The 20,425-nt window shown below is 39.2% G+C and overlaps 3 protein-coding genes across 4 annotated transcripts; all 3 read right to left on the bottom strand.

Moving 5' to 3' along the window:
• Nucleotides 1–1,454: 1,454 nt before the first annotated feature.
• On the bottom strand, nucleotides 1,455–3,804 carry LOC143880792 (Nucleic acid-binding, OB-fold-like protein). The gene is made up of 2 exons (XM_077383774.1): nucleotides 3,553–3,804; nucleotides 1,455–2,379 (listed from the first exon to the last, which is right to left on the bottom strand). Exon 2 carries the CDS (start codon nucleotides 2,362–2,364, stop codon nucleotides 1,951–1,953), a length of 414 nt encoding a protein of 137 aa, XP_077239889.1. The 5' UTR covers nucleotides 2,365–2,379; nucleotides 3,553–3,804; the 3' UTR covers nucleotides 1,455–1,950.
• Nucleotides 3,805–4,550: 746 nt separating this feature from the next.
• On the bottom strand, nucleotides 4,551–12,427 carry LOC143881417 (NADH dehydrogenase [ubiquinone] 1 alpha subcomplex subunit 8-A-like). Of its 2 annotated transcripts, none has more exons than XM_077384472.1 (3): nucleotides 12,271–12,427; nucleotides 11,978–12,193; nucleotides 4,551–4,965 (listed from the first exon to the last, which is right to left on the bottom strand). In XM_077384472.1, exons 2-3 carry the CDS (start codon nucleotides 12,166–12,168, stop codon nucleotides 4,830–4,832), a joined length of 327 nt encoding a protein of 108 aa, XP_077240587.1. In that variant the 5' UTR covers nucleotides 12,169–12,193; nucleotides 12,271–12,427; the 3' UTR covers nucleotides 4,551–4,829. The 2 variants fall into 2 exon arrangements, with proteins under 2 accessions (XP_077240587.1, XP_077240588.1); XM_077384473.1 differs by having other exon boundaries at nucleotides 11,978–12,186; nucleotides 12,271–12,414.
• Nucleotides 12,428–13,112: 685 nt separating this feature from the next.
• On the bottom strand, nucleotides 13,113–19,884 carry LOC143881416 (NPL4-like protein 2). The gene is made up of 2 exons (XM_077384471.1): nucleotides 18,735–19,884; nucleotides 13,113–13,641 (listed from the first exon to the last, which is right to left on the bottom strand). Exons 1-2 carry the CDS (start codon nucleotides 19,719–19,721, stop codon nucleotides 13,387–13,389), a joined length of 1,242 nt encoding a protein of 413 aa, XP_077240586.1. The 5' UTR covers nucleotides 19,722–19,884; the 3' UTR covers nucleotides 13,113–13,386.
• Between the last annotated feature and the right edge of the window lie 541 nt (nucleotides 19,885–20,425).

Here is a 20,425-nt window from a genome sequence, read left to right as displayed (position 1 = left end):
GGGAAAATTTATGAAAAATCTGTTTTCCGTAGCAAGTAATATTCCATGGACAAATTGCAGGGGTCTGGTAGGTTTGTAATTTGTTTTTCTAGAAAACACGGAAAAAAAAAATTATTTTGGAATTTTTTTCTGCATTTATCTAAAATCCAGAAAAAATTACTTTTTCTTCGAATTTTTTTCTTCTTACCACCAAACAGCACCTATGTTTAAAACAGGGCATAAAAGACTGTGGATCAGCCATCCAATCAGAGCGTTTAATCTAAATACAAAGCTAAAATTAACACTTCTAATCTTAATTATCTAGCTACTAGAAAAACTTGCTCATGGCATTTGTCTAAATACAAAGGTAATCTTAACACTTGTAATCTTAATTACTAGGGGTGCAACTCGGATCTGGCGGGTCGGGTTTTCCAAAACCCTACGCTACACGAGAAGTATCTCGGGTTGGGTCGGGTCTAATTTTTTACAAGGAAACCCGAGATTCCGAAACCCAACCCTACCCAAGATAGTTTCTCAGGTGTATAACCAATTTTAAAGATTGTAGAAAAAAAAAACAAATCTTCACACCAAAAATTTCAAAATTTATATCATCAAGTGTATAACTTTAAGAAGGACACTATATTTTCACATAACAAACATGATGACCTTAATCAAAACAATTGTATCAATATATTATTGGAAAATATAGTGTCCTTCTTAAAGTTATAACCCTCTTTTTAGAGTTTGATAACCCCATTTCATCCCTCTCTAATAATTTTTCAAAGGTGTGTCCCCCGTTGGCAATTCTCGTATTTTGATGTCCCCATTGGCAATTTTTCCAAAAAAAACAAAAAAGAAGAGAGCACGGGATCCTCAACTACATTTTCACCTGTTTTTTATTGGGTCTTGCTAATGACATTTTACCCATCTTTTGATAATAAAGTCACGGAATATGAGTATTTTTATCAAACAATGTGAAAAATGATGGTAAAACATCATTTCCAATGCACCCGTTTTGCCCTCACCCATTAGCCAAAAAAACATTAGCTTGATGTTGAGTTTATCTAGAATACTAGTTTGTTTTAGGGAAGTGATAAATGCGCCCCTATTTAGTACTTGGGACACCCAGCTACATTGTATTTGTGACTGCAGAGGGGCTGATGTACTTCACATGGGAAGGATTCAACCGACCTGATTGCCACGTACACTGCATCTGAGTGTCCGGAGTAATGAAAAGCGGCGCTTTTATCATTTCCCTTGTTTTATCTAGTCTAGACGAGTTTGTTTGTAGGAGAAACTAGAGTTTGATTTTATCTAAACTTGGTTGAAGTCATCCAACCGAGCTATCAGACTTGATGTATATAAGAAAGTCCATGTGAATAAAAAATTTATTATCCAAAATTAAAGTCTTAACCCCATAAATTCAAGAAAAAGAGAAATATAGTTTTAAAAAGAGAAGTAGATGTGGGAGAAGAAAAATACATAAGATCTTGCTTAAGATTTTCACCGAAATTTCCACCGAAACTGAAATTGCCACCGAAATTATGTTTTCAGCTGAAGCTGAAACCAAAACAGAAACCGAAATTTCAAACCTTGATCATGATATGATTTCAAAGTAACTAGTTATACATGAGCTCTACAATATCTTGTTTGTAACTGTAATATTGTTCTACTACTTGAGAAGAATTCCACTCCTTTATGTTCAGTGTTTTTGCATTAGTCTAAGCCACTCCCAGTCCATGCCTTTTCATTTTCTTCCCATATTAACATTCCACTTTCTAATAGACCGGCAGTACAGTTCACATTCAGTTTGAAATAAACTCCTTCCTCTGTTTTTTTTTTTTTGAAAGGTTAAACTCCTCCCTCTGTTACGACTTGCAAAAACTGAAACTGAACTATAGTGAGCAATTTGTATCTAAATGATGAGAATGAGACAAGCAAAGAAACATGCCATAGCAATACATGATATGCTCAAGGCATTGGTGGGAATAGACGGGAGTAGGGTGCAATGACGGCCTCTTGCACAAGTTTCTTAGAGTTATTAGGATCAGGAGCCCAACGGATCTCGCTCATGTTAGGTGTCTCAACAAATGACATGGTGAACTCTCCCACCTTCTCAGCTTTCCCTCTCTTTCCTGCTCTTAGAATAAGATTATTCCTATGATAAGAGAAAATACCATTACTAAGACGAATTATGTCACCCGGCTCAAAGGCATTGCATTCACTCCCCCAGAGTTGGAAGTGAACAGCCGCAGTTTCATCCGCAACCAGTGCGAAGCAAGTTCTTTCTTGCCCTTCTTTGCTTGCAACCTCTTTGTCCAACAATATGAATTGCGTGTTTACAGTGTTTACAGCCGCCGGGACTATATCTTTTAAGGAGATCATTTTTGCTAGATACGGCTGAAAAGCGAGCAAAGAAAAGAGCAATGACATGAATATTCTAAGCTTCAAGCATTTGAATTGAACTATCGAGAAAATTTTCAACTCGAAAACTCATGACTTCAGCTAATGGAGTGTGCTATAGTGATCAAACCTTCATCTTTTGACAATTTATTTGAAAACACAGATAAGAAATACCATGAAGCATGAGGATCTTTAGGCTATGTTTGGGTGTAGGTTTTGATAAAACTACAATTTATCACCTTTAGTATCCTTAAAAAGGTTTCAATTTAATACACTTTCGCTACTGGGTTGTTTGTCTGGCCTCAATTCAATCACGGTTTGAGTTCATCAAACTTGTGCATGTGTGGTTGGTGCTTCAAACATTGTAATTTGACAAAAAAAATATCAAAATCAAACTGTGAATAAGCACCATGTCCATTTTCTCCATAGTGTTAAACGAATGAACTTGATTAGCTCTTTAAGAGCGTGGTTTTGGTTTCAAAAGCAGAGGCAAAGTGTGGGTTATGTTCATGTGGGCTGTTGATATGTCACAGACTGGGTTTGCCTCTCCTCACTTTGTTGTTTCCAAAATATCTACTAAGAGCAAACTTGTTTCTGTTGCAATGGCAATCTCCCCTCTCCATATTTGCACTTTTCTAACTAGCTGTTGAAGGCTGTTACAAAATTCCAAATCAAACTAACAACAGCCAATCACTGAAGTGTTTAAACTTTAATGAGAGTGCCATTATCAAACTAAAAACTAGTTGTTAATTGAACTATAACATACAATTGAATGTTTCATGATTCATGGTTCAATCAAAGGTTACATTTGCATTAACTACGCACAAACAGGGGAGAAAACACACTTCCATGATGAGTAAAATCGTTGAAACAGTGAGAGCAAGCTTTCGAGTAATTTAACTAATTATAAAGAAGAATAATCTGAAGACACCCATGATGTTAAAATCGTTTCATGTTTATCAAGGCGTAGTGTTTCAGCATATAAACCAGATTAGTCTAATGTAAACGGGATTTGAAGTCCAATGACGAATTAAAAACTAGTAGGACTCGTTGAGTCATTTCGTCGAACATGTGGTGGGGTGCATGAAGAAAGCAGTTAAAGATAAACAGAGCAAAAAGAAACGAATAGAAAAGGAATAATAACCTAGAGAACCCTGAATTTATTCTTACCTACTGTCTAATGATGAGACACGCTAGGGTTTTGGAGCGGAAGTAGTTAAATGGAAAACGATAAAGACACATTTGCGTCAGGGTCGTCGTCTCGTAAACAGCTAATGTTGTCCCACTTATCAAAATTGATTTTATATGGTGGACGGCCGTGCACGCCCAAAATAGGCCCACATTTTCATTTGTTAGGCGCTGATGTAGAAAGGGTGTGCCCAGAAAATCTTCTCATTAGAATGATCATGAGTTCATAACCCTCCGATGTGTGTAGGTTTAAAGTTTATGGCACAGTATAGAAAGCTCATGGGATCAGAGGGTTCGGATCATCCTGTTGAGAAGATTTTCCGGGCACACCCTCCATCTACGTCAGGGCCCAACAGATGAATGGTTTGGATCAGCCCAACAAGCTGGGTCCCACTGTATTTTTTGGGCATGAGAAGTCAATTTTTCGACATATAAAGTGTACTTTTTAAAGAAGACCACCTTGTTCGAAGATCCAAACCGTTCATTTGTTGGGTCCCAACCCAAAAAATCATCACCGTAGGATGATCCGCATTGAAAGTATTATCATTATCCCATTCATTTTCCCAACAATTTGGCCGCTGATATTTGCAGGCCATGATCAAGCATACAGGACCTTAGACCACTGCGGGGCAAACATAGCATGTTAAATATAGACTCTAAACACAGCACATTAATATCTGCAGTCTGCCGTTTTGATATTGGCACCCATCTCTTCAGTTTACTTTTTCTCTAATTGGATGCTGACGATGATTAGATTATAGGAATTACAATGGCCTCATTAGACACCTAATAAATTATTTGCATGCAACCTAAGAATATGCGAATGATTTTGAAGTTGCATGTAATTATTTTCAAATAACATTAGATCAATGTGATTTTATTTGCAAATAAAGACTGATTTCGTTGGCATCTTAAGCTTGAGACCATTATTTACATTATGGCTCTCTGCAATTAAAAAGACAGCACCATGACAATGATCATGCTACAGTACAGCATCAACACCTAATAGGAAATTAAGGGCTTTCAAGGTTAGAATCACCTTTGGAACAGAGTGATATTGGGTAGCTCAGAATTTTATGTATTGACAGCTACATTAATAAGAACAATGGCAGTAAATGGTCAGAAACAAATTCTCCACAATATGAATCCTACAAAATGTATTTCAACATCACAAACAGTTGAGACAAGAGTGCAAGGAGGGTTCCCTCACCGCAGGATTTTCAGGATTTATTCATAAGAGTAAGAGCATTCTCCACAATTCATTCCGACAATGGGCACGCGCTTTCAAATTCCCGTTGCTCCTTGCGGCACAGTTCAAACTCATTAGTGTGATAATACATACAACCTGCATAAGAATCCATCTCTTTTGAGCACCTTTGGTGAAGCCCTTTCAGCCTGCAGTGAGAAAGAAAGTAATTTGTAAATGTAATGACAGATGAGTTCCAAAACTTCTTGGAAGGGATTCATTCTAGAAGATTTAGGATCATCTAGGGAGCTTTATTTTTTACATACGACTGGTGAGAGAACACCATGAAAAGATGATGAACTTCCATGGATGGGAAGGCAGATTCTTTAAGTGGAAGCTTAATTAATTAAGCAACTCTGAGTCCCTAAATTGGATAGTATTTATCCAACAAAACCAATAAGCACGAGAAACTGATAATCGACATAGAGCATGAAAAGAACTAACAAAGGATCTGCAGGTTAGAGAAAATAATGTAAGAAGAAAAATGAAAGATTGCAGTTTATCAATGATCATAAAATGCTACATGCACAGTGGGCCAGGGCGTGTTACCTGAAAATGGGTAACATGGTTGTCTTCCTAGCATAGCACTCCACTAATAAAGGAAAAGGGGAAACAAGACGAGAAATTGAACACTGACAATTCAGAAGGCAAAAATAACTTTGACGCAAATCAAAGCGGTTAAACCAATCTGCATTGGAGTTGGCTTAGCAACGATGACCAAGGATGCAAGATCACACTTTGTTCACAATAATGTTAGTCGCAAAAAAAAATGATGCACTTACACAATCAACTTCTGTGCATGGGGTTTGTGAAAAAAACCACAACGGACTGGCTTTGTGGTTTCATATAGAAATATGAAACACAACTCCAATTTATTGGGCATTGGTTCCATCTAAGAAATAGCAAAACCGCCCAATAAGAGAAAATGAAAAGCTGATTTATAATAGGCAATTGTAGGCTTGTAGCAGTGAAAACTCTAAGGCTAATATCTGCTGTATGTTTTGACCGTCCGATCAATACCCCTTCTACAGTTGAGATCTAAAAGATTATCACAAAGCGAGTTAACTCTAGGCAAGCTAATCCCCTTGATACTGTTCAATGAATTCCAATGATCTGAAGAGGGCCACATCTCCACCCTTCGCTCAAAATCGGGATCAACTGCTGCCACATCATCATCTTCAACCTCAGGTAGTTCGAGAGGAGTTCGCTTTGCACCGCCTGTGAACCGCATAGCTCCGTCCACATTGCCATTTGAGTGAAGGGCCATGGAAACTGATCAAAGGTCGGATTTGATCTGACTACTGACAGGCATGAATCGTCCTTCATCCTTGGTTTATCTAACCTACAACCTTCAATGGAGTCGAATCATTCAAAAAAAAAAAGCCATCAATGGAGTCGACATCCAACTCTACCACCTTTCCCGAAAATTGATCCAATGGCCGCAAGTCTCTTCAAACCAGGCATGTAAAGGGATCCCTGAGATGTAAGCCCAGATCGACTTCACTTCTGAACAACACGCTGGTTACCAGGGAAACAAGCTATACAAAACCCCTCCCTTAGCATCTCCTCCTATCCGAGAGACGCCTACAGCCTCCTCCTCCTCCTCCGGCAACTTGAAAAGATATGTTCCCGATCCTTGGAATTTTACCTACTCTAGAAATGCCCCAGCTCCTTTTAGCCCATTCCTCCAGAACCTCTATTTCAAGCTTGTAAGCAAAAATCTCCGCTATCAGGCAGTGCCTTAAATTCCTTTTTTCGTCTCCATTGATTTTTTATCAACCACAATGATCGACTCGTTGTTATACAAAGCCATCAAAGCCATGAGACTTCTATCGTCTCTGAAACTATTGTCTTCTACTATTGTCCCATAGTTTATCTCCATCTTGCTACTATTCACGATCTTCAATTGTTCATTATGTGTTTCTGTTGATCCTAAAAACTTATCACCAGTTGGAAAATCTTTATCGATCCTAGACCAGATATTTAAACACAGTTAGCAACTGCTTTGAAAATAGAAATTAAGGTATCTGCATATCGAGCATTGCCACCCTACTTCTCTTTGATTCTAACCTTCTTTGTCCTCTCTTCTTTGCCCATGATAGTCGCCTTTTTAAACTGTAAGTAACGTGGGCCAATGTTTCAAATTTCGATTTCGATTTCGGTCGCTACAGAAACAGAAACGTTTTGGTTTCAGTTGAAAATTTCGGTGGAAATCCTGTAAAATCATGGAAACATATGTAAATAATAGAGTTTAAAGATGGGACTTCAGGAATTGCTAGAATAAGCACAAATACACACTTAGAAAGCATCACATAAGGAAGACAACCATCCATCCATAATGGTTTTAAAACATCGAACACCAAGTGACTTGCACTGTCGCGCGTGTCTAATAATTTAGCATATACTAAATTTAACATGTAATTCATATAAATATTTACATATAATATGTGCACCGCATTTCACATGCAATTCATATAAATATAATTATGCAACATATACTGATATAGTATACTACTAATACACTTACGATTTAAGTTTATCAATTTCAGTCGTTTCAATTTATGTTTTGGTGGGGATGGAAACAGAAACATTTAGGTCGTTTCGTGTTGGTTTCGGTAGAAATTTAAAACCATGACATAAGCGGCCCAAGTACTATCAGAATCGACTATGGATGACGAATGCAGCAGTCGTCTATCGCTTGAAGTCAATTCTCGCACAAAGCCTGGATCTAAATGGCTGAAGTAATTTGTCTCTTGTATACTTGTTTGAACCGGTACATTCACCAAGTTGTCTGGATTCTGGATGACTGGATCATTGTTTTGAAAATCTTACGATTCAAATCAAATCTTATGGATTTCGATTTGATTCCCATGATTGAATCTTAATTGGCATAAATCTTGAGGTAGATAACGGAGGGCTCAAGCAATTGGTTGATGGTTTTGTTTAAAGGCAAAGGCTATGGGCTGTTATGGAAAATTGGGGATGGTGATAGTTGCAAGTTTATGGAGATAAAGAAAATAAATAAAAAAATGGAGAAGAAGAAGAATGAAGGAAAGAAAAAGGTTTAGAGATAAAAAAAAATGACATGGAATCACATCACATGTCTCCTAGGCATCACACCATAGGACAAGAGCATCACACCTTAGGACAAGAACATCATACCGAAGCACATAAAGAAAACTTCAATTTTCATTTATAATTATCTGCTTTAAAGGCCAAAAAGCCTTACATATTTATAGGCTATGCAAGCCATATGAAAATTGAAAAGGACACCGAATCCTATTAGGAGGTTGCAAATAAAACCAGTAGAAATATGCCACATAGCATAGACCAACTCAAAGAGAACTCACCGTACAACTAGGATTCCTAACATTACATGAACACCTTATCTTCCTACTATTAGGACTCCTAAATAAACATGGAACTAACCCACTAAATCACTTTAAGTCCCACAAATACAAGGATTCCTTTATGTTGCAATGTGGGTCATATTAATCACGCGACATGATGTCACCTTATGTCATGTAGGCCCTTTTTGTCACTTAAAGCTTAAGTGAAATAACAAAATAAATGACTTGCGTATCCTTTTAGCTTAAGAAAATAGTAATAAATTTATGTGAGGCCCATTTAAAACACTAATAAACTTAAACTAAAGTCGTTTTGATGAAAAAATACCCTACTACCCCTCCACCCACCCTGGGACTTGAAACGTAATTGATACTTAAAAAATAAATAAGGACCGAAGGATGGTCCCCATCAGAACGTCCATGGTAAACTTGCTAAGATTCACCAAACTTCAACAATCTTAGAAGATCAAAATTGCTTTGAACGACTCTCAAATAGGGGCAGAGATTGGTCTGACGTCAACTCGTGGAGGCATTTGTAGAAGGACGGCGACCAGACATCAATCATGAGGTTAAGATGCATCGACCCCGCACTATGACTGCGACAATTTCATCTGTGCGATTACAAGAGGAGAGACTCACTGAAGATGGTCGGAGAACCTACAAAACACGACCAAAAGACCAGGTGAGTTATCTTGGAAGGACCAACAAAAACAATTTCTCTAGTCCAAAATACACCCGTCAAGAGGCTTACACAGGAGAAACAAAAGGAGCGGACATCAAAAGGCTTTTGTTGGCATTGGAAGAGAAGTTTCAAAGAGGTCACAACTGCAGACAAGAGACTTTTGATGATTAATCAAGTTCAAGAAAAATTGGACGCTTCTGACGAACACGGCCAAGAAGGTATGGATGAAGAAACTAATCCCACCAGTGATACAAAGGCAAAATCTGTCCATGTCATAGACACAAAAGTTGCAAAAAGGCTCGCTTGACATACTGATCATGCAGACCAGTTCGAGGTGAAGGCAGCAGATGAGAATTGTTTGATAAGAACAGGAATGTGCTCTAACATGAAATATTGGTACAAAATCATGATGTTTTTACTAATTTATTCATATTGCCTTCGGATGATTGTGACATAGTTTTGGGGCCACAATGGCTTCGTACTTTGGGAGATATCACTTGGAACTTTCAAATCTAATTGTGAAGCTTATGATAAACGGGAATTGGATAACTTTCGAGGGCAAAGGTGGGAGTATGACTGTTGTTAGTAAACATCGCACAAAACACTTGCAACGAAAAGAAGACAGTTTTTTTTTCGTACAACTATGTCAAGCTTGAATTCTTGTTACACGGAAATTGTTGAATTATGATAACTACTATCAAAATTTTCTGAAATCTTTGCTGAATCAAAAGGGTTACCACTTACCACCTAAATGCTCCCACGACCATCACATACCCTTGTTTCTAGGAAGCAGTCCTGTAAATGTAAGTCCTACTGCTAGCCACACATAAAGAAGATAGAAATTGAAAGGATAGTCCGTGAAGTGATAGATAAATGGATCATTGAACGAAGTATTGGACCATAATCCTCACATGTATTGTAGGTGCAGAAAAAAGATGGGACCGGGAGGATGTGTGTTGACTATAGGGAACTGAATCAGACTACGATTAAGAATAAATACCCTATTCCCGTGGTCGGTGAACTACTTGATGAATTAGGAGGTGCCAAATATTTTTTGAAGCTGGATTTATGCACAGGATATCACCAAAGCTGTGTCCACAACGCTTATGAGAAAAAAGAAGAAGGGGGCTTTCAAAACCCATGGTGACCACTAGGAATTTCTAGTAATGCCATTCGAGTTGACAAATGCACCACACACCTTTTAAAGCTTGACGAATGACATCTTTCAACCATATCGATTTAAATTTATTTTAGTCTTTACGACATCCTTGTATTTAGCCCAAGGAAGCAGGATTCTTCCCTGGAGCCTTCGATTCCCGCTTTCAATTCCCGCTTCAATTCCCGCTTTCGATTCCCGCTCTAGCAACCTTGAGCAGGATTCTTTCCTGGGAGCCTTCGATTCCCGCTTTTGATTCCCGCTCTAGCAACCTTGATTTAGCCCCTCTAGACTGCTCATTTGGAACATTTAAAGCTCACTCTTAACCATCTACGGGAACATCACTTGTTTGTTAAATAGTCTAAATGCAGTTTTGGAAGAACGGAAGCAGAATACCTTGGTCATATTACCTCTAAAGAAGGGATGGCAACAGATCAATCAAAAGTTAAGGCTACGATCAAATGGAAACCTCCAACAGCTTTAAGGCATTGAGGGGTTTCTCGGATTGACAGGTTATTATTGGAAATTTGTACGGAATTATAGAAAGATAAGTGCTCCTTTAACAATATTATTATATAAGGATGCCTTCAACTGGAGTCTGGATGCTGATGAAGCTTTCATGAATCTAAAGAATGCTATGTCAATTACATCAGTCCCTGTGTTACCTGATTTCAACATATCTTTTGTGGTGGAATGTGATGCTTCAGGCAATGGAACCAAGGGTTTGTTGATGCAAGAGGGCAGACCAATAGCATTTTCAAATAAGGCTTTATCGCAACAACAACAAACCCTATTAGTATACGACAAGGAGATGATGGCAATTGTCCATGTAATTACAAAGTGAACTGTAAGAACCAATAGATTGGCATTTTCAAATCAAAACTGACATAGAAGCTAGAAGTACATATGCAAGAAAGATTTCTACAAAAAAAAGGAGTAGGGAATGTAGAGGCTAATGCATTATCACAATTACCCAAGTATGCAAAGATTGCAGCCAAATCAATACCACTGTACAATGGCATTGACAAGATTCGTAAGAAATCTGCCACTGAAAATGCCACATAAACCGTCATTCAGTGTTTACAACAAGACCCAGACGATGTTCCTTATTACACATGAAACATGCGGAACCTAAGATACAAGGGGCGAATTGTATTAGTGGACAATTCTTCACAAAAGTCAATAATACTTCATGAACTTCATGATTCACCGGCAACAGGTCGGGTTCTCATATAGATACAACAAACATGTTTTTTGAGCCTTCTATTGTGTGAAACTACCAATTACTCCAAAAGCTTAAGCCTTCTTTATAGGCTTTTTTTTTTTGAATGGTAATGTTATCTTTATAGTTGTGAACCAACTCACAAAATATGCACATCTGTCTACTATCACATCCATATATGACAGCACTTGTAGCCCTCTTTATAGATTATATCTTCAAACTACAAGGGATGCCACAATCATTTGTTGCTGAAAGGGACACTGTGTTCACTGGCAACATTGGAAGGAAAGTTACAAGGGACATAATTAAACATGAGTACCTCTTACCACCCCCAAACTGATGGACATACCTGGTTAATCAATATTTGGAGAATTATTTGAGATGTTTTATGGGCGATTCAGCAAAGGAATGAATACAGTGGTCAACGTGTGTGAAATGGCGGTGCGATATTACTTATGATTCGGAAACCAAACAAACACCATTTGAGGCAGAATATGGGCGGCTACCACCTTTACAAATCATGGGTCTGGATCATGACTTACGAGATAGGGACCATCTCTTGGAATTTTTAAAAGAAAACTTGCATGGTGTTACAAGACACATAGTTAATAACTAACACCCACAACCCTAAAACAAATAACTCATAACCACATAACAAGTACATTCTAACTAACCCCATATACACCACTAACATGGACATATCAAAACAACACTAAATTCAACAAATCAAAGAGAGAAATTTGGATATCCTTACAAGCTTAGAACACAGCGTGTCACTTCTTGGCCTTTGTCAAGGCATTTCTCAGGGTTGGGATCTTTTCGTTTGCAATTGATGAAAGCCATGTTCTCTGCTTTGCAATTCGTAGAGATGTGCTTTGAAGAAGCCATGAGAAGGGCCGATGTAGGGATGGGCTCTCCCACGGTGTCCACAGTACTACTGGCCATGCCTATCGATCAATGTCTCTGCAACCTAAACAAAAACCATATTAGGGCTAGGGTTAGGGTTAAGAATCCGATTTCTGAAATTAGGGTTTGCTATTTTCTCACCTTTTCGGTTCTAAGATAACCACAGAGAGTGCGTCTGAGTACAGAGGTTGCCGGCTGAGAAAAGTGGAAAAAGGATGATGATAAATGAGTCTCTCCTGGGAAAAACAATCTTGGAAAAAGAATTCCGTGGAAAGATATATCAGGGAAAATTTTAGGTTCTCAAAAAATATTTCCATAAAAAATTCCAGCAATGCAAACAGTTCCTAAAGTGAGATCAATGGTGACAATCAATTCTAGGATCCCGATACACGTGCATGCAATCAAGACCGTCTGTAATAATCAACGGTTAAGCTTTTGTTGGAGTCCTAAAAGAGGTTTGAATCATCCAATCAACGTGTTCCCAATAGCACGTTCCGATAATCAGTTTTGGACTCACAATCAGTTCTCAAAATCCAAAACAATCAGAGCCTTTAACATCTATCATTTTCCTATCACATTTTAACATCTCAGGTTTGGAGAATTCTTCAGGGTGATAATGTCCTGGTGGGGGCTAATTGCCTAAATGCAGCTTGTAGGATCACAAGCCAACCAATTGGGCCATGGTTGCCATATGCCATTCATATTACAGAGAGTGTTCCACATTCTCGGGCAAACCAGAAGGGCGCTTGAGAAAATGCTCACAGGAAACAAATGGGATGGAGGAGCTTTTTCCCCAAACAATAGATAAAATAAAGTCAGGGTGAAGCTTTTCCCCAACACTGTAAAAACCAAATCAGCCTGCAAAATGTGTAGTTATTTCATCATCTCAACCGAATTCTGCTTCACTGAACCGCATATAAAATACAAATCCAATATACTCACAATCGCATTACAAAAGAATTATATATAACCCAAGAATCATATAAATGAAAGGGTTTTTATATTCAATGGCTGAGGAACCCACATACAGAATGCATACTGTTTTAGTCTCTTATGCCATATTGCCATATTGGGTTATAAACATTACATATAAATAAAACATAATCTTTAAACATCAAAACAGATTGACGCAACCCACAAACTTGCTTCTATGAAAGGTAATGTAGGTTGATTTCTTGAAACTATAAGCATCCATCATGCCCAATATAATTATCTGGTTCTCCAAAAGGGCACAGTCAAAAGGGCACAGTGTCAGTCTCAAGATGCATTGGCCAGGGATTCAATTAGTAGCTGGTAACCTTCAGGAACTGCTGTCTGCAATTGCACACACACTGCCAATGCAGGCACATCCGCATTGACATCTAGATACCTAGCCAATAAGAGTAGCAAGTGAAAATCAGATATCCGCTTTACGAATGGAAGTTTTTTCGACTGATCAAGGTGGGTTTTCAGCGCCCTCATTGTCACCAGAGTAATTCTGTTCTCCACCGGAAACGTTGTTGAAAGTGGACCCTGCAAAATAAGCATCATAAATTTTGTGTCAGCAATATCATGGAAATGAACAAAACAGAGTGCAAAGAGTATGAAACCAAGGTAAGACTAATAACGTTCAGGTCTTATCAATGGTACAAGTAAAAGATAATATGAAACTGGAATTGCAGGATTATGTATTCTTGTTAACAAGTTATAACTAAACATAACGGACCAAGGGAACCATCAGCCTAATCCTGAAGTTCTAGCTTATATTTCCAATTTGAAAAAAAAAATGACTGCATCTATGAATACGTTAAATAAACCAACATGGATATTAGCTCCTAAAAAATAGCCTATGCAAGCTTGGAGACCTCACACAAATCAGTTAAAGATACTTTCTTGATCCATGTCCCAACCATTAGCCCCAACATTACCCGGCTCCCCCTCCCCCTTCTTTCTTTCCAGTACTTTGATTCGAAAAGGTCTCTCGAATGCCTACTTCATATGAGCTAATTAAGGAAGGAGTTCTTTCTTTCAATTGACTTTTCATGAATGACTTTAATGAATCCCCCGGGCAATAAGCGGGTCTCCAGTCTCGCACCAGCCAACCATTCCAGCAGAATCTCAACTCAACTCAACAAAGCCTTTGTCCCAAACTAGTTGGGGTTGGCTAAAATGAATCCTTTAGAAAAATTTCATGAAGAAGGTGAAAGGAATCTACCCGGCTCTAATCCCGGCTCTAGTTGGGTTCTTCTACGTGGATCATTTTCTTCCATTCACCATGCCAGCAGAATAAATAAATAAATAATTGTAGATTGTTTTAGCATCCTTAAGGTTCACAGAGGCATTTCTTTAGAGGCATTTCTTTAGGTAACTGTAAAAGATTTATTATGAAGAAAAGAGGAATTATATTGAGGAAGTTGCGTGTGTCTGTAAAAGATTTATTGAGAGAGTTGTTTGCAGGCTCAGTTTTTAATGTGTTGAGCTTGAAATGTGTGGCGTCTAGATAATAGCTCAGAGCTGGGTAAGAAGAAAAGGGGAGGTGATGAGAACTTTGGAAATGAGATGACTATCAAGATCTAGTCCAGGCAAAAGGGAAAACTAATATGTGTAGAGAGAGAGAGAGAGAGAGAGAGAGTAGGTTCCATCACCAGTATAGGAAAGCAATGATGTAAAAATAGGGGGTGCTGATATCAGCCACTAAACAAGAAAGTATTGAAAACCACAAGTTTAGGAATGTTCAACCATTGTCGTACCCCCTGAATTTGGAGTATCCTACTTTCACGTGATTCACAGGGTTCAACAAGCAATCGATATTTCACAATCAAAGGTGTAGTACTGCTTGTAGTAGTGGTCCTGATTTGTTTTTACTTGTCAACAAAAAGGGCAAAGCGACATTGGTGCCATGCCTAATTTTAAGGGTGTATGAACCAACCCAAAATTGACATCCTATTTAAAGGGGGGCATGAAAAAAGTTGGCAGCAGGCACTATTCATGAGGTTGAACATGCCAGTGTCCCGTGGCATTTTAGCAGTGATGGCATGGCCAACAAGGGTGCAAACATGATGGACAACAGATTTCATGCTGGCAGGCACAGTTTTTTTTTATGAAAACAAACTGTGATTGGCGATAGAGAGGGCAAGGAGGTCGAGGGTGGTGGCATCAAGATCAGCAGCTGGCACTTGTAGCCAACGCACCAAATGATTGCCTGCAAAATGCAAATTGCAATGGCCTGTGAATTGTTTTGGTAGGATAATTGGCAAACAAGGAGGCTTGGGGAGGGGCTGGGGAGATAGCTGCATGGGTGTAAGTAAGCAATGCCTCTTGTTTTTTGGTCTGGCGAAGTGTTAGGACTTAGGAGTGCTTCTGCATCATCATTCATCAGAGGGTGTGACGGTAGTGGCGATAGATGCTTGCGCCCTCAGTTTTTTAGTGTTTTGAGCTTGGATATTCATTGGGTATAAGTCAGCCATGTTTCCTACATCTTGCATTGGTAGGATTGTTTTCCCTTTTCTGATCTGATAAAGAAGTGTTAGGAGTGCTTCTATATCTCAGAGGGTGTGGAGGTAGTGATGAGGGAGTTATTTCCAGGCTCAGTTTTTTAATGTTTTGAGCTTTAAGTGCGTGGGGTCTAGTTAATAATAGCTTACAGTGGGGTGAGAAGAAAAGGGGACGTGATGTGAGCTTTGGAAATGGGATTGACTATCAAGATCTAATCCAAGGCAAATCTAGTGTGTGTGTGTGTGTATGTGTGTGGAGAGAGAGAGAGAGAGAGAGAGAGAGAGAGAGAGAGAGAGAGAGAGAGAGAGATGCCCACGACTAGTTAAGGAGAGCAATGATGTTAAAATAGGGGGTGCTGATATTAGCTGCTATATAGGAAAGTATGGAAACCCGCAAGGTTGGGAATCTTCAACCATTGTCTTTGATTTATTTTTACTTTTCAACATATAGGACAGTGACATTGGTGACATGCCTAATTTTAGGGTGTATAACCAACCCACACATGACATTCATACTAGTTAAAGGATGGCGATATAAAAATTAATAAAACCAAGCACAACCCAGTCAGAAATTTGAAATTTCACTCCATGATAGAATCAATGAAGAGCTTCTCAAATAGCAAAATCGCATGAGTGTAGGGGGCTGAGATTGTCACTCCTTTTCAGCCGTTCCATCTAGCTTCGTTCTTCCTTAAAATTAGGCATAAATAGAGATTTGAGACCACAAAGGGTAGGTAAGAATGGTTTATTTTGGACCAGTAGGTGAGAAGGATTCCAGTGAATTAGAGGCTTTGATGCTTAGAAATTGAATTGAGCTGATTACATCTTCATTTGAGGGGCCTTCTAACATTGAGAAGAATTCCCCAATGTCATAATATCGTCAGATGGATGAAATCTGGTCATGACTATCAATGGAGGCAAGCTAATGTTATTAGCATGATGGGCAACTTTTAGCCATGTGGGAAGAGATGACAACTCAGATATAGACCTAGTGCAACACAGTGGCAGGTGAAGGGTTTATCAATGGAGGCATGCTCCGTGACTATTTTGGTCATGAAATAACCAACAAAATTGTAGATTCCGACCATAGAGGGACAATGATAGTTCTGATGGGAGGGAATGGAAAATAACATCAAAAGGGAGTCAAACGTGACACCTCTCAAAGACGAGAACCAATTTCTTGAGTCTAGGTACACCATTCCCTGGGATGTGAAAAGCCTAAATAGGCATAGTCGAATCCTTACAACATACTTCTCCTCAGGATCTAGAATGGAATGGAATCATCTTGTTTTGAATTTAGACATATAATCACATTCGTAGAACTTTCCAATCCATAATAGTAAGAAGGAAGATTGTCGTAAGAATAATTTCAAAACTCTCCCGTGTGATCATTGACACGCCCGAGTCAACGACCTTTTATCTTGCTGAGTTCTTGTCCAATTCTGTGCTTCCCCTACATGGTCAATCAAAACTCCATTGCCTCGCTCGAGTTATGAACGCATCAACTGAGTACTCGATCAAGTTAACCGAGTAATCGATCATACCGTGCAGAGTCAACTAGGATTTGCTTTACCTGTGTTTTGGCCTGCATCTATGTTTCGAAGCAGCAGCCACCTCAGCCATCATTGCTTCAAAATAACCAAGGGAAGTTGTATACCATGCACGAGATATACCACTCAACTCCGAAAACAGCCCTTGCCAATTCCACACTGGTGTTTTTCCTACCAGTACAATCAGACTTTGAACTTTTTTCCAAATCACCATCAAGAAGGATATCAAAATCACAAGTTCTATCTTTATTTCTCTATTATCCACTCAAAATTCAATAAATGAAGAGGTGCAAGAAAATCGAGAATGGGAGAAAACAGAGGCAACCCAAGTCCAACATCAAGCAATTGCCAAGGTCCAAATACTCAAGAAAAGGTAGGTAGACATCATTTAAGGGATTATTTACGACATTCAAGAGACACCAACGTAAATACTTTTCAAAAGGTTACTAGCAATGCTGTCAGGGATGCTAAAACTAAGTGTGTTCAGTTCGAGTTGAATTGTTCTTGAGGAATTTCAGATGAGCGTTAGCCGTTATGCATGTTCAATTCGGGTCAGGAAGGAAAGAAACGAGTGTTTATTTGATAATAAATAAAAGCATCTTAGAAGGATTATCTTAGAAATCAAGGTGGATCTTGTAGAGTGGGTAAGACAATGAAACTTACTCACTTTCTACGACACGGGTGACATTCTGCGTAATTGGAAAACGATCGTCCATGAGAAGAGGATGAAGATTATGGTTGTGCCTAGTTGGTCTCCGCCACCACTGGGCATGATAGAGTTCAACTTTGATGGTAGCTCAAAAAGAACTCCCGGAAAGGCCGAAATCGGTGGTGTTTTTCGTGATAATATGGAGACTATTATCCAATCTTTCTTGGGTCCAGCAGGGATTTGTTATTCAAATGAGGTGGAGGCCAAAACTCTCCTCTGCGGTCTCAAATGGTTCGCTAAAGGTGGTTCAGGTTCCTTGATTATCGAATGTGATTCCTCAAATACCCTTGGGCATCTTTTAAAGCTCCTGGACCATGGAATTTAGCTAGCACTATATCGGAGAACCATGATCTTTGTCGGATAGTGCGAACAAAGTTTAATTATATGACGCAGACAGCAAACTCTACTGCGGATAGTTTGGCCAAAGACGGTTTAGAAAGAGATGAATAGTGGTTCTTAAGGCTGTAGTTGGGTTCCGAGGCTTTTTGTGTATGGCTGTAGGCTGCTGTTTTTCATCGTGAGGGACACCTTGTCCCCTGCCTCTGCAATCGTATTTTCAGTTTCTCAATAAGTATTACCGTATTGTTTGAATTCCATCTGGGTCAGTCTTATTAGCATTTATTATCATAAATGCCAATTGTTAAGCTTGTGTTTGACATTCACAAAATGAAGAGAAGAAATATCACATTATCATACTACATACTAAAGCATTATATCTAAATCACATGCGACGATTGAATAAACCAAATAACATAATTACAAATATTCAGAGAGGAAATATCACATTATCATACTAACATAGTAAAGCATTATATATATAAATAATATGCAATGATTGAATAAACCAAATAACAAAATATTGCAAATATTCACCTGGTGATCCAATATCTTCACAAGCACCAAGAAGAAATCGTTATCCACTTCCCGCGTATCCTTCGCCCCAATAACAACATCCTTCTTCATGCGAGACAGCTTCGGATCAACATCCCCACTAATCTCCGTTTCGAACCATCCTTCCTTAAATAACCTAACACACATATCACTCATCTGAAACGCCTCAAAATGCACATCAGCACCCCCATCCTCATTCACCTCTAACTTCACCACCGCCGTCACCCACTCCTTAAGCTCACTCTCCGCGTGTAACTCAGCCGCCTGCAAAATCTCCGCATTCGACAATGTATAATCCCTCTTATTCTGTCCTACACTTTGCGTAAAAATAAACCCTACTTTCCTCATCCCTAACCCTAGCGCAATCGCCTCAACTAGTTTTTCCTCATCTGGGTCTCTAAAAAATACTAAATTCTCTTCACTCCCCTGTTGGGGCGGCTCATAGATGAAATCAACCCTGACCCTACCATCAGATTCTAGGGTTCCATACATGAACCCGCCCCGTTTCACAGCAAAAGCTAGGGTTTCATTCACATAGTGTTGGAATTGATTGGCAGCATCGCGATCGAACGAGACGGAATCGCAATGGGGTGATTCTTGGCGGGTTACACGCATTTGGCGGGCAATTAGGTCATCCATAGTCATTTTTCTACCGAAAGATCCTGCGGGGGAAACCCTAGGAGCGCCTTGGATTGAGCGCTCGCCCTCGTAAGAGAGGAAGATCATGGAGCCGTGGGAGATGCCGAGAGATGAAATTAGGGTTTCGGGATCGGACATGTCTGAGAATTGAAGGAGCTGATCAGGGTTTTTGGCGAGGAGGAGGTTTTGGTTTGTGGAGAGGGTTTGGTTGAGGACTGGGACTCGGAGTTGGGTTTCGATTAGGGTTTTTACGTCTGAGACTGTGGGGGTTTTGGAGTCCGGGACGGTGATTCGCTCGGACCCATCTCGGCTTCGGACTCGGATCATCATCTTGGTGAGATTTTGCAGTGAATTTGTCTGTCAATTTGTGGGATATTGGAGAGAGCTTGGTATGAGAGTGGGAGAAGAGGAATATGAGAAAGCTTGATTTGTTGGAGTAGGAGAGGGACTCTAGATTTTATACTCTGGGTTGCTTTTTTAATTTTTACAGAGACCTTCACGGTTTGGGAAAGTGGGTAACGGTTAGAATTCTAAACTCGGATCTTGTTTTCTGGATTAGGGACCCTTGAAACTTGGAATGCACAATTAGCTATTGATTTGGGTCTTGCTGGGCCATAGGATCTGACACTTAAGTTTCAACGTGCGGCCTAGATTTAGAGAGTAGTGGAATATGGATGGAGATATGCATTGGATTTATCTGGAATTACCTCGAAGAATGGTGCTAAAGTAGTGACATTGCAATCCATAGACTCCGGAGAGTAAAAGAACAAGTAGGCGATGTCATTATTATATGGGAGAGAGGCAAGCAAAGTTCTACTCTTTTGTGAAATTTGGTTCAAAAGTTACGAGGCGACAAAATTTTATCTAATTCTCTTCAATTCAATATTTGCAACCAAAGGAAGAATGGCATCCCAAATCCAAACAAAATCCCAACAACTGCCGGGATTTTGTGCAATCTAATACAGGAGGTGTCTCAAAGAGTAGTGGAATATGTTTTCAAAAGTAGTCAAAAGGAAGGAGAGGAGCATTTTGAT

The sequence above is a fragment of the Tasmannia lanceolata genome, unplaced genomic scaffold (genome assembly GCF_043159265.1).
Source record: "Tasmannia lanceolata isolate RefF3 unplaced genomic scaffold, GAP_Taslan_0.1 ptg000007l, whole genome shotgun sequence".
Classification (NCBI taxonomy): Eukaryota; Viridiplantae; Streptophyta; class Magnoliopsida; order Canellales; family Winteraceae; genus Tasmannia; species Tasmannia lanceolata.
Note: the sequence above shows the minus strand (reverse complement) of the source record. Positions and strands in the feature narration are given on the sequence as shown.

Excerpts from the sequence above, each read along its gene's own strand:
- LOC143880792 (XM_077383774.1), bottom strand. The coding sequence starts at position 2,364 with ATGATCTCCTTAAAAGATATAGTCCCGGCGGCTGTAAACACTGTAAAC.
- LOC143881417 (XM_077384472.1), bottom strand. The coding sequence starts at position 12,168 with ATGGCCAGTAGTACTGTGGACACCGTGGGAGAGCCCATCCCTACATCG. Across the intron at positions 4,966-11,977 it reads ACACGCTGTGTTCTAAGCTT|GCTGAAAGGGCTTCACCAAA; the intron begins GTAAGGATATCC and ends TTCTCACTGCAG.
- LOC143881416 (XM_077384471.1), bottom strand. The coding sequence starts at position 19,721 with ATGATGATCCGAGTCCGAAGCCGAGATGGGTCCGAGCGAATCACCGTC. Across the intron at positions 13,642-18,734 it reads TGAAGATATTGGATCACCAG|GGTCCACTTTCAACAACGTT; the intron begins GTGAATATTTGC and ends CTTATTTTGCAG.